The 14,588-nt window shown below is 38.1% G+C and overlaps 1 protein-coding gene across 1 annotated transcript in view; it reads right to left on the bottom strand.

Moving 5' to 3' along the window:
- Positions 1–1,003: 1,003 nt before the first annotated feature.
- ARSB (arylsulfatase B) overlaps positions 1,004–14,588 on the bottom strand; it is a 67,054-nt gene continuing 53,469 nt past the window's right edge. Inside the window, exons 7-8 of the mRNA XM_068667106.1 lie at positions 2,364–2,492; positions 1,004–1,863 (exon numbers count right to left, since the gene is read on the bottom strand). Coding sequence (XP_068523207.1) covers positions 1,598–1,863; positions 2,364–2,492 — 395 coding nt within the window. The 3' untranslated portion in view covers positions 1,004–1,597. The remainder of the gene's footprint in view (positions 1,864–2,363; positions 2,493–14,588) is intronic.

Raw genomic sequence — 14,588 nt, 5'->3', positions numbered from 1 at the left:
CGGAGGGAATGATAGTTAGAGTTCTGCAGCCTGAGAACTCACCCAGGCACATGGAGAAGCAATACCAGAACTTTGGACAGACTCCAGAGGTTTGAGACACTAAGAGAGCTGGTGGGTTGGTCTTGCATTAATTTTATGAGTAACTGAGAAATGTTGTTTGGCCTGGTTTCTCCATGGCTCAGAGATGAAAACAGTCTCTTCTGAGATAATAAAGGAAAAAAATCTGTGAAGAAAGGGTACTCACCACAATGGTAGGCAGTTCAGAGTAAGGCCACACAGCTCACAGTCTTCTCCAACCCAGGTCTGAACATCTCTGAGGATAGGCTTCAATAGCCTCACAGTTTAAATATTTGATTACCCTCATGGTACAATTATTTTTATTATCATATTGAGTTAGACCCCCGGTGTGCCTCTCATCTTTGTGAATCTCTGCCAAGTCACCAGATCCTTCACCTTCTCCATGCCATCACATTAGGCAGTTGCATCTCCCCTTCCTCTTTTCTTCTCTGTGCTAAACTATCCTATTTCTTTAACACCTCCTCATTTGCTCTCCTTCACATGATCATAGTCATGTCCCTTCAGTATGACAGATTTTTTCTTTCACAGTGAAGCCCAAACTATGTTATGCTTCAGTGCTGAATAAAGGGGAATAAACACTTCTCACATGCTGGCTACAGTCTTGCCCATATGGACAAACGAGGTTAATCTTCACCAAGGGACCACGTGGCAACTCCCCCTCTATTTATTGTCCAGCAGGAAACCTAGTTTCTTTTCCTTTTCTATCCAGCCGGAGCCAAGCCTGTCCATGTGTTCAATTATTCCATCCCAAGTGCAGTTCTCTGCCTCAGTTGAACTTACATTACGTTTTTTATTCAACCCTTTCTTCAGCCTATCAAGACCGTCCTGCCTGGCTGCCCTGCACTCTAGTTGGCCACCACCCTCTACCCCAGTTTGATACATTAACAGTGAACACAGATTAGGGATTTTGCTCTATTCTTAGAGATTGTTTTTTTACTTTTTTTTTTTTTTTTCCCCCTACTGTCTGAGAATTCTGCCTATTGCCTTTCCTGAACAGAGTTTCATGTTAAAGGTAAAAATTATAATTTCAACTATTGTACTGTTTTCTATTCTTTATGAGTAATGTAACAGCTTCCAACAAAATTTATCTACTGGGTAAACATTAAACTCAAAATCAGTTTATTCCACAAGAGAATTCTGGATGTTCCTGCTGCCTTGATCCATTTCAGCTTTTTAACAGAAGTAATCTCTTTCAGGAAGGGAGGCAGTGCTTTAGTTTCTGCTTTAAACGCGTATTGTTAACAAAGAATACTCAAAGAAGAGATTTATAATTTTATCAATGTTTCACATCCAATAATTGGAAGGAGAGAATGGGAAGGACTGAAATAAGATCTCCAGCATACTTTAGGAGTAAGAAATATTCTTAAAGAGTAAGAAATACTCTTAAAGGGAAGAGCAAAAAATGAACTCACAATTATCAGTAATGCAATCAACAATGTAAGACAAATGTGTCTAGGACCTTGAAGTACATAAAATGAACTCTGCTGCAGGTGTGTTTTGCAGGGCGTAGTGCTGTGCATTATGCCCAAGGACCCCAAACCCCAGTTGCTGCTGGATCACAGTTGGGATCCTCATCAGGGTAGAATACAGGCACTGAACGTTTATAATAGTACTGAAGACGTGAGAGCAGTTTTTTCACCACATGAGGATATTTTTCAGACAACTCATTTTTCTCTTCAGGATCACGAACAATATCAAATAGCCAAAGTCTCTTTGTTGGTGGATCAGACGACTGAATATTTGATTCATTGAACAAAGATGGTGGAGGGAACCAATGACCGCAGCCTACAGAAACAGGAACAGACCAAGCGTTAATTCTCAGATACAGAGCAGTGAGGAGAGGCAAAGTTATACTGTAACTGAGGAATTCACTAGGTCCCTTGACAAGCCACGGGCCAGTGACTCTTGCTGCATTGCTTAACTGTCCAGCATCAAAGTCTCTCTACTCCAAGGCTACCTGTACAAGAGTTACGTTTATATAAAAAAGCCACACCATTGGGATTCAAACTTGCATGTGGCTTAATTTCAAATCAAGTGATTTCATGGACTTTTTTCTTTCACTACTGTGAATTTCACTACTGTAAAGGTCAAATTCATCATTTGCAAAATGAAAGAATATGTTGTCTGGATTTTAGAAGTGTCCCTTCTAGATTTTTGCATGTGATCTAAATCCTGAAAGCTAACAGGATAAATAGGAGAAATGATCATATGTTAAACAGAATGAAACTGTGTTTAGAGTGTAGGGGAGATAGGACATCTTGTTCAAAAGGGAGTTACTTTGTTACCTGGATATCCAGTTAGTAATTTCCATTTTCCATGACGGATTGCTGCATGCATGGATATATTGAAAAGTGTATTATCCCACAGAAAAGAATTAATCTGCGGTGAAGATGTCCTGTTGTCAATGCCAAGACCTTAATGCAACAGTAAAATAAGTTAGATGCATTACATATGAATGAAGTCATTTTTAGAATTCTGATAGAAAGCAAAGCAATATCATCCATTTATTTTTTTGTATTGAATAGAGAATTTGTTATATATATGTACAAAGATCTGTGCTCCAATTCACTGGATATACTTAATAGAACTTAAACTGAATCCTAGAAAGTGACATGATGACCAGTGGAGAAAGTGACGTCTGAGTCCAAATAACTGGACTCACCTCATATACAGATATCATGTGTGTATCCAGTATACCTATATTAAGAACATTAACTATTGTGATTGCTAAATTTCTTCATTGTATTGAAAGATCTCCTGAATCAGAACTATTGCTGTTAGTTCTCTTGGATCACTAACACACAGAGAATGAGCTAGGTCCCAGCTTTTACCCACACACAAGAGAGATGATTCTCTGGAATGAGCTGGCTACATTCACACACATCCAAATCTGGCCAGTGAGGTACATCTATCATATGACAACAAGAGATTGCAAAGCAACAGTGTCTTTGTAGAAAAATTCATCTATTATGTGTCTCCATATCCAGACACTGCAGCAAATTCTCAGATGTTAGCTATGCACCAATTCCCTCTCAAAACACATCTTTATATGAGTAAGCTCAGAAAAAACAAAAACAAACAAAACAAACAAGCAAACAAACAACAAACAAACAAATACAGAAAGCAATTAGTTCTTTACTGAAACCAGGAGAGTCAGATGTTCTAGGAGAATTCAAACCTGCAAAAATCCTGCATATCAGCTTTCATAACCAAGTTATATTTATGAAATAAAATCTAAGAGTTTTACATTAACTGTTATCAGTTGGTACCTGCTTACAAAAAGACTACCAAAGGGCAATTCTGTAATCAGACTAGAAGCAAGACATCAGGAAGCAGACAGAAACCAATGTTGATTTTCTAACATCTTTCAAGAGATGAGTTTCAATCAGTTTAGGGAATTTGAAGGACTCAGCTGATATTTTTGTCATTGAAACAAAAAAGAGAATCATTGAGAATCATTGCACATTAAGATGTGCAATGATCACATGAGATCCAATATTAGAGGCAATACCAGAGATTTCTAAAAACAGTAAATTACTCCACAGTGGGGAAAATATAAATCACATAGAAGAAAATTTGGAAGGGAAATGCTGGGTTCTCTATTTCTAAAGTTCTCTATTTTTTGTGAGGGTCCTGCTAGGTTTCTATTTTAATTCTATTTGATTATTGAGTACTGTGTCCAGTTCTGGGCTCCCCAGTACAAAAAGGACAGGGATCTCCTGGAAAGAGTCCAGCGGAGGGCCACAAAGATGATACAGGGCCTGGAGCATCCTCCCTATGAAGAAAGGCTGAGAGACCTGGGTCTGTTCAGCCTGGAGAAAAGAAGACTGAGAGGGGATCTCATCGACGTGTATAAATACCTGAGGTGTGGAAGACAGAGGGATTTGGCCAACCTCTTTTCAGCGGTTTATGAGGACAGGGTAAGGGGTAGTGGCCACAAGATAGAGCTCAGGCAGTTCTGCACCAACATGCAAAAGAACTTCTTCATGGTAAGGGTGATGGAGCACTGGGACAGGCTGCCCAGGGAGGCTGTGGAGTCTCCTTCTCTGGAGATATTTAAAGCCTATCTGGACGCCTACCTGGGCAGCCTGCTCTAAGGAACCTGCTTCAGCAGGGGGGGTGGACCTAATGATTTCTCAAAGTCCCTTCCAACCCCTACAATTCTGTGGTTCTGTGATTACTGGAGTTCATACTGTGAATCAGTTTTTCTTTAATAAACACTTTGTATGCATATCCAAGTTCCTTTTTTTACATCAGACTTGTATAGTGTTCCTAGATAAAGACTATAGAAGTGGACTACTTGTTTAGAATTTGCATACACAGGCTCGGGAGGGATTAGCTCAGCTTAGATCATGAAGTACTGATGGGAAAACAAACAAACAAACAAACAAAACCACTATTAAAAAAAAAAAAAAAGAGAGAGAGAGAGAGAGAAAAAAAAATCATAGAAATACCCTGAAGAATCTGTTCTGGAAGATAAATCTACACATAGCCATGTGATGTCTGCAGCAGATACACAATGTTTTGAAGATTAATATTGCTTACTTTTCCACATCATTATGCTACATATTATTCTGTCATACTGTTTGCTACTGGGAATACTCATCATTACCATTTACTTAAAGAGCACAATGAAGGACATCCAGCAGATGAAAAAGTACAACAATATTTTTTTAAACATTATGTCACAAAATTACAGTATTAGGTCTAAAGGAAGAATTATGTAAGTCTGATTTTAAGCATGAGCATGGAGAAAATGCTTCTGATTGCTGAGGTATGGTATGTGAAGCCATTGCACTACACAATATAAATTACTTAAAATACTTTAAATAACCAGTATGAAAGATTGCATTTTAGAAATACTTTGCAAAATATAGGTAACAAAACCTAACAAATTTTAAACTAAGAAATGCTTCTACCAGAACTTGTAGGTGAAATTGTTTGATAGAATTTTATTGCTGAGCAAAATTTATTGAAAAGATAAAGGCACTCATGTTGAGCTATTATAAGCAGAACCCTGTCAATCATGATAACTCACTCATTTTAAGCCATTTTACCCCGTCTTGCACCAAAGAGATGTGCAGCCTATTATTCAGCCAAGTTCCTTGCTTCATGGGCAGTACTGGTCAACTTTTATCAGACCATGAAAAACAGATTGGTGCTTGTTTGAATGAGCTTTACATGGAATATTTACCAGACTGGCAGTTTATTATATTATATAAGCACCAGTTACAATACTTATAAAAGTTTGCTTGATATGAGTTGTGTTCTCCCATTATATGATTTACTCAGGCAGATAATGATAGGACAATGGGGAGTGGTTTTAAACTAAAAGAGGGGAGAGTTAGACATTTGGAGGAAATTCTTCACTCAGAGGGTGGTGAGGCACTGGCACTGGCTGCCCAGAGAAGCTGTGGATGCCCCATCCCTGGAGGTGCTCAAGGCCAGGCTGGATGGGGCTTTGGGCAACCTGGTCTGGTGGGAAGTGCCCCTGTCCATGGCAGGAGGTTGGAGTTAGATGATCTTTAAGGTCCCTCTTACAACTCAAACCATTCTGTGATTCTATGAGTCGCCTTAAGCTAGAACATACCTTGCTCTGCATATACATGAATTGCTCCTTCTCTTCAACCCAGCTGTTAAATTTCTATCTCTGTCTTCATTCTTCAGCTTCTGCTATTGCAGCTAAAATGCAAAACTACTGAGCAGTCTTCTCCTGCCATAGTTCAGTAGATAAAGAAGTCACATTCCTTTTCATTTCCTGTGTAAGATAAAATGTTCACTTCCTAAGCATCTAAGGAGCTTTCCTCCGTATCTGCTCTAGACTGGTTTTGGCTTCTGTTCTCTCCCTCCCTGCCTCTCTCCCCCTCTTCCCCTCCGTTTTTCAGCATCATTGACAGGCAAGAAACCCATGGACTAATTCAGCAGACAGAGGACAGATGCTTTTTATGGATCTATCTAATGAAGTCTACCTTCATACGCCCACATACTCTCTTTATAGACTTATAAATCTAAAATGCTTTTGATGCTTTTCCTTGTGTGAAGAGGCTACACATTTTAATTTGCTGCCATTTGCTCACCAATGTATTGACAGCTAATGAAGTACTACAGCTTTGCTTTTGCTTTAAAGAAATCCCACAGCCTTTGCCATCATTTTTCTTATTTTCTGACTTAAGCCTCTGTTTCCCAAAGCCCAATTTGTTACCCTCAGCAGTTGCTACATTTAACTGCTCTTTTGGGAAGTGATACTAACTTTTATTATTTAGGAAAGCAGTGAAATTTCATTCAGATATTTATTTTTGTATATTTAATGCTATGACAAATTGATCTAACTATTTTAGTGTTTTGTTTGGAGTTGTAGGTAACCAAAAAAAGTTAATCAATAGCTTTCATATCTCTATAGAAAAAATAAGTACTTTGAAAAATGCAGTCCTTAGATAAGTGACTTCAGAGTTTGTGTCAAGCCCATCCTTAGTCTAACAGCCTGAAAACTGGTTTCAAGTCAGACTTTAAAAGGAACCGAGCTGGCCAACTCACACTATCCACAAGGCAGTTTATCATCTAAAAAAATGTCTCTTTGCCAGATGAAATCTGTGAAACGGCTATGTGAGAAACTACTTAAATAGTATCTTCATCCCCAGAGAGGAACAACACATATCTATGAGATTGGGTGGCAATGACAGGACAAAAAAGGAAAGCTGGTCTTTTGTAATATGGCACACCAAATAAATTATGAGGCTACTTAACTTCACTTTTTTTTTTTTTTTTTTTTTTTCTTTCAGGAAAGCTTCCACTTCTTTGATTTTGTCTAATCTATAAATTTGTGGGAAAACAAAACAAAAAAAATTCAATTAAATAAATTTATTTAGACTGTATTAATGACTCTTTATGACTTTCAATAATAGAAAGAAAGAAGATAAAGTACAAATTTTCAGCTGAGATTTTAGAAAGTGAATATAGATGGGAAAATATATTCTATATCTACAAAGATAGGTATGATACTTGCACATATCTAATAAGCATAGATTAATTACTCTTCTCATTCCCACAGCTTTTCTTTCTTCCTCCAAGAATGAGACCAACTCAAGCAATTGGTAGATACCTAAAATCTAAAGATATAATTAGACAGTACATCTAAAAATAGAGTATTCTGTATTCAGGCTATGATTAAGATGATGAAAATGATCCATGTTGAGAAGTTTTCTTGGTGGGTAGGAGATCAAAGAGCATACAGTTTTGCCCAACATGCCATTTACAAGATCCCAACCAGAAAATTTTAAGGGTCCAAAACAATATTGCCTGAAGCACGCTATATTTCTGTACGCTATGGTCTATGTCACTAACGTGCAGGGAAGAAATGTAGGGTACTGGACAAAAGCAAATGAATGTTAGTTTCTTATTTATTTGGGAAACAGAGCCCTGACCAAAGATGTAATCTGAACAGCCTGAGTACCAGATTGTACAGAATATGTCTCTACAATTTTCCAGTATCCTGCACAGTAACAGAAGCTTTAATTTATAAGCAAGTATATATAATCAGTACTCTTTATGGACAACAGAAGCAAATGAAGCACGTACTTTCATTACTTCATCTGTAAAGCAAAGACTACAGCTGTTATCTACACTTATCAGTAGAATGGACTAAAACCAAAATTGTTCTCTATATCAAACTTCAATTTCTGAAAATATCATAAAACATGAAATTGAGCCATGTGAAAGGGAAAGTATGATCATAAAATATCACCAACATTCATTTTCTGTAACACAAGTGTGTGTGTGTATTATACCAACTGGGTGTCTAAATAATTTGATACTTCACAGTTTGTAAAGTTTGTAATGGATGCCATTCCCTAGGTATTCTGTTAGTAACTAAAAAATTATCTTTTTAGTTCTCAATACTAATTTTTTTTTTTTGTCTATGCAACTCCCTCTGTCATCTCTTTGATTGCTGCATTCCAAAACTTAAATAATAAATAAGAGGATCCCCATAGAACAAAAGCTTACTTCTCACACTGTGTGAATTATTTAAAAGAAGTGCAAAGGAGTGGTTTTGCCCATGCTTAACAGGGCAGACAGGGTTGAGGCTAAGACTGGCAAGAAGAGGTGTGGTGGTTTTACCCTGCTGGGCAGCCAAACTCCAGCACAACCACTCACTTCCTCTCAGAGGAAGAAGAGGGAGAGAAGAAAGTATGATGGAAAGAAAAAAGGATAAGTTAAACAAAAGGACAGTTTAATTAAAGAGAAAAGGAAGAGAGAAAAGCAAACAAGCAAAGGCTATGCAGAAGCACAGAGCAAATGAAAAAAAAAAAAAATTGCTCTTTACTTCCCGTCAATCAGTGATGTTCAGCCACATCCCAGGAAGCAAGGCCTCAATACATGGAGAAGCTGTCTGGGAGGACAGGAGTCTTCATAATGAGAGCCCTCTCCCTCCATCCTCTTCCTCAGCTTTTATTGCTGAGTGTGACACCCACATGGTATGCAATATCCCTTTGGTTGGTTTAGGTCAGCTGTCCTGGCTTTGTCCCCTCCCCACCTCTTCCCCACACCCAGCCTGATGGCTGTGGGGGAGTTTGGAGGGAGCCTTGTTGCTGTGCCAGCACTGCTTAGCAGCAGACACAACACTGGTGTGATACCACTGCTGTTTTAGCTACAGGTGCAGAGCACAGCACTGTATGGCCCACTGCAGAGAAAGTTAACTCCATCCCATCCAGGCCCTAATCAATTTGAAGAAATCTGCCAGCTCTTGATAAAGGAAATCTGACTGATATGTCCCAGCTGGATTTCCAAAAGGCTCCAGACAGATAAAGTAAGCAGCGATGGGTAAGAGGAAAGATCCTTACATGAATAAAAAGGCATCCAATAGGAAAAAAAAAGTTTCCCTTTCATGTTCAATACATCACTGGATTCCTGAAGGCATTTGTGCTGGGACCCATATTGTTACACATATTCCAAATGATCTGGAAAGGGGTCTGAAAACTGAAATTACAAAGTCTCTGGATGTTAATATGTTAGTTAAGGCTGCCTGAAAAGAATGACAGAAGACCTTGTGGGACTGGATGAGTAGGCATTAAAATAGGCAATGATAGAGACATAGATACAGGTAAAGTGAAGGAAGTGTGAAATAACAATCCTAAATTCAAGTCTAAAATGATGACTTGTGAGTCGCCTGTAACTGTCCAAGAGTGAAACCTCAGAATCATGACAGATTGAGCTGACGCTTTTTCAGAATTATGTCAGCACTGGTCAACAAGAAAACTGAATGCAAGGAATTATTATAAAAGATAAGTGATCAAAGAAAAACGTTCTATGCAACTGAAAAACTGATCTGGTCTTCACATCTCAAAAACAATATAGCACAACTGAAAATGTTTAGAAACCAGCTACAAAGTTGGGTGAAACCTGCAGTCCCTCAGGAATTAAAATTCTCTGCTAGTTGTATATTCTGCTTAATTAAGTTATTATATTATAGAAAACTCTAGGGACCAGGCTGTTTCTATCTCCTGTGTGTGCAAAGGAAGGTTTGTTCCATCTTGTGTGATGTTGGGCCAATCAAATAATCAACTCCTTAATGTCTTAACTGACAGGAGACTTACCAAGATAATTAAATAGTTTGGCCTGTCATTAATATAGTCAATGTGACTACAGTCTCTATGTGAACCTGACCTTCTCAACATCTGACTAGATGTCACATACAATGTCAAATGGCAATAATACACAGCACATACCCACAATAAGAAAAACTCACATGTGCTGAAATGCTGGATGAGTTATAAGATTATTTGCCTAAGAAATTCATTGTCTGCTTTTGCCAGTAAAAACCATGTTCCAACTAGACTAGACTACATTCTCTGAACAAATATAATCTTGTCTACATCCTCAAATTCAATTACATGTCATTCTTTTTCAATCACCAAAAAGACTTCATGGAATACTTCCATGTTATTGTATCACTTTGTAAAACCTTCTTTTAATAGCATCTCAGCTTGTTGCTATCAGAATGGCTACAACAGCTCTGTGAGCTTTTGGTTCTGTGCAGTCGTTACCCCTGCAGGATAAAAATAAACTTCATTTTGTTTGTAGGTACCATGTCACCAATAACTGTTACTAGGATAGCACTGCAAGTGTCCTGTGTGTTTGCAAATACTCTCACAAATGTTGGGTGGGACTGCTCAGGCTTTCAGACATAGAATTAGACTCATAGAACATCCCTAGTTGGAAGGAACCCACAAGGACCATAAATATTTCTCTAATGCCAGCTGGAGAGACATACTGGCCTGCAACTGTGACAGATGCACCTATCATAGGATTTTCTACCAGTTACGCATTGAGAGCAAGGATCACAGACATAACATAGTCTCATCACACAGCCAGAAGACAAGAAACTACTGAACTGCAGAAACTAGTGCTCAGAGTAATGCCCTTCCTCAGCTTTGGGGAATGGGTGGTACTTAATCTTATGTCTAAAAAAGATATTGTATTCAAAAGAATACAATGTTGTCCATTCAAATTGCTAAGTTACTAAAGACAGTCACTCCAAGAAGACAGGCTTTCAAAAGGTAGTGTCATCTTGCAATGACAAATTTCAAGGGGATAAATTAGATGTTCAATCTGTACGTCACAGAGTAGAATTCTGCTTAATAGTTGAACCAGAAAAAAACGAGAAAACAAACAAACAATAACCCACACAGGGTACTACTACTAGAATTTGAAACCAACAAACAATAATATTATTTTCATAGTAAGATGATGCATCTTTCTGCCTCTTGTGATCTGATTAGTAGCCTATAAAAACCACAGAGGAGATCCCCAGACAGAAGTCTGGGACTGGCAAACCAAAAACCACTTATACATGAAACCCACACAAAGACAATATTTTCTAGAATATTTTCTAGTTCATTATCATGTTTAAAATCAACACAATATTTTAATCATCCAAAAAATGTCTATTTTATTCAACAGCTTTTATATATTGTCATAAAAATTAGTAGTACCATTCTCCTACTGGTTCCATCAAAATAAATCAAAAGCTTTGCACTTCACAGCCTCTTTTCTAATGTAAATAATTTAATTCTCTATAAAGATTTGAAACATTTACTTACATGATGCCCTTTAAACAGAGAAGACTGTCTCCCAATTGATTCAAAAATCACAAGCAATTACTTTTGTATAAATAGACACTTCAGAGTCCTTTGAATCAACTTAGCCTGGTTCTGTGCTACAAATGCAGAAATAGTAAGTAAAAATGCACAGACCATCCTAAATATTAAGGAATGCCACATAAAAATTACCTTCATGAAAACAGTCTTCCATCTCCTATTAATCTCACCACTTGCACACACACAAAACTAGCAGGTCTAGCAGGCTCACTAATGCTTAACTGTGGAAAAGCAGGAGGTCTGTTGGGACTCGAAAAAAAAATCACACTGAAACTAATAGAAACCTTTCCATTGCTTCTAGTGGGCTCTGACTTAGATTGGTAAGCATTAGTAGTAACAAATGAGGGGCTTACACCCTACCAGATTCTCTTGATCAAACATATGAAGCTGAATTCCTCTTGATCCACATGTTTCAGGAGAGACAGTGTGTTTTCCATTAAACCTTTGTAAAAAAGGCTTACATATTTGTATTCAAAATAATCATTTATGGCAACAAATAAGTTTTTAAACACTCTCAAAATTATCCAGGGAACATTAAAGTGATACTAATCAAAACAGAACAGAAACACCAATAGACAAGTTACCAAGTGCTAGAAGTAAAAGAAAAAGCTTAAGAAAAAAAGACCAGTAACAGTACACAACCCCAAGAATGTTCCCAAAATTGAGGTTGATGGATCAGCAAAGAAAACTGAACTTGAGCCATTTTCTCTGCTGCAAAATCCATGTCACTAAGGTCAGAAATTAAGATCAAGAAACTGTTCACTTAAACAACTCACTTCATCTTCCCTGCAGCACCAGAACAGAAAAAAAAAAACAGTCTTCAGGTACCAGGCACCAAAACAATTGATTCTTTATAGGAGTGTGCAGCCAGAAAGGGAAACACAAAGTTGAGAAATGAACCATAACTTCACTGCAGTAAAACTCAGGAAGCCACATTATAACTTTTCTTTGTGGTCAGCATTGCTTCCCATAACCACATCTTCTGAACTTTCTTTGGACAACATTTTTCCAACTGTCCAATAGTTTCCTCCCTACAGGAAAAAATTCTCAAGTCACACAGAAAGCCCCACCCAACTGCGGGCTATAAAAATTACTATTTGTCCACTAGAACAATTAGAAACATACGCCAATTCAGTGATGAACTTGTTTAATTTTCAATAAACTGGAAATAAAGAAAAGGATCAGACCAATTAAATATATAATTTCCATACATTTTAATAGATGAACCTCAAATCTAAGGGTTGAATTTGCATAGGGATATACCTGACAGAATGAGAGATTTTCTCCTGCTTCCATAAAATCTAGCCCAACACCAAGGTCAAAAATGGGTTTTGAACTGTGATCAGTCTTTCAGGACAGATTTCTCACCAACAGACTGTATGAAGCTCCAAGATGGAGATTTTCTCCATATTTTCTGTTTCACGTCACATAATACATGCAAACATTTTGACTGACAAGAGAGAAAATAAGCATGATTAAGGTGGTGAAGGGATATTCAGATGGATTTGGGTAATTTCAGTTTCGCTCATACCAAATTCATGCATAAAGCTTTGAACTTATATAAGAGTACATGTAAACGTAGTGTGCATACCATGTGGATCAGATTCTTAACTTTTACTACCTTCTAAATTTTAATTCAATGATCTATGAGTTTTTCTGGAATGCATAGAAGCAAAATATTCTGTGAGCACAGGGTGGTTTTGATTTGCAGGCAGACTGTTTTGGTGCTTAAACAAATTATTCTTCAAATAAATCTAAAGCTGAATTAGCAACTCTACCTTACATCATAAAACACAGAATGATAACTGAAAAAATATACATATCTCCTTCATTATTTCCCTGTCTGGAAGTAGCTGGATCTGGGGAGAAGAGAGAGAAGGTGGCAAGAAGGCTTAATGTAGAAACATAAGGACATATAAATATCTTTCAGTATATATCTTTTCTAGTGAAGGTCATTTTAGGAACTGGAAGGCTGTACTCTTCACATTATCCAGCTGCACATATAACAAAGGTAGTACAAATCTATGCACTGGGTCAGAAAAATAAGTTGACACTGGATTTCCATTCTATTTGAATTTCTCTGTTTTATACCTTTGGATTAGGGACCATATAGCTTTACATTAACATGAGATTTTTCTCTTCCTAAATTTCAGGAAATGATACACTGAATGTGATTCAAGTTTTTATCTAATGTACATACTTGACCACAACATTTATGGCACTGAGAGCAATAAGAGTACATTTTACATTTCTATTGATGAATATTAAATCAAGTCTCTTCCAAATTCCCTTAAAATCTTGACTGTCTCTTAACATAGTAATATAATTTTCACAGGGACTAAAATCTTAAACCTGTCAGATGAACTAACTACTTGCAAGAAAAGAGTAAGACTAAAGTTCCAAAGAAAATTTTAATGAGAAATAAAAAAGTAAAATAACAAAAGGCATAGATAATATTTTTAGAATTAATAAACACATTTATACCTTATATATATTCTATTTATATGTATATAGTATTTGTAAATGCTTCATTTAAATGCTCCTCCAGAAACTGGCTGCTCTTGACTTGGACTGGCGTACACTTCATTGGGTTAGAAACTGGCTGGATAGCCGGGCCCAAAGAGTTTTGGCAAATGGAGTCAAATCCAGCTGGAGACCGGTCACTAGTGGCATTCCCCAGGGCTCAGTACTGGGGCCAGTTCTCTTTCATATCTTTTTGATGATCTGTATGAGGGGATCCAGTGCACCTTCAGTAAGTGTGCAGATGACACCAAATTAGGTGCGTGTGTCGGTCTGCTCGACGGTAGGAAGGTTCTGCAGGAGGATCTGGATAGGCTGCACCGATGGGCTGAGGCCAACTGCATGAAGTTCAACAAGGCCAAGTGCCAGGTACTGCACTTGGGGCACAACAACCCCAAGCAGAGCTACAGGCTGGGAGACGAGTGGTTGGAAAGCTGCCTGGCAGAGAAGGACCTGGGAGTATTGGTTGGTAGTTGGCTGAATATGAGCCAGCAGTGTGCTCAGGTGGCCAAGAAGGCCAACAGCATCCTGGCTTGTATCAGAAACTGCGTGGCCAGCAGGGCAAGGGAAGTGATTGTCCCCCTGTACTCGGCTCTGGTGAGGCTGCACGTTGAGTACTGTGTTCAGTTTTGGGCCCCTCGCTACAAGAAGGACATCGAGGTGCTCGAGCGAGTCCAGAGAAGGGTGACGAAGCTGGTGAGGGGCCTGGAGAACAAGTCCTACGAGGAGCGGCTGAGGGAGCTGGGATTGTTCAGCCTGGAGAAGAAGAGGGTCAGGGGCGATCTTATTGCTCTCTACAGGTACATTAAAGGAGGCTGTAGCGAGGTGAGGGTTGGT

The sequence above is a fragment of the Anas acuta genome, chromosome Z (assembly GCF_963932015.1).
Source record: "Anas acuta chromosome Z, bAnaAcu1.1, whole genome shotgun sequence".
Taxonomy (NCBI): domain Eukaryota; kingdom Metazoa; phylum Chordata; class Aves; order Anseriformes; family Anatidae; genus Anas; species Anas acuta.
The sequence above is the reverse complement of the archived record's forward strand: the minus strand, read 5'-3'. Positions and strand labels throughout refer to the sequence as shown.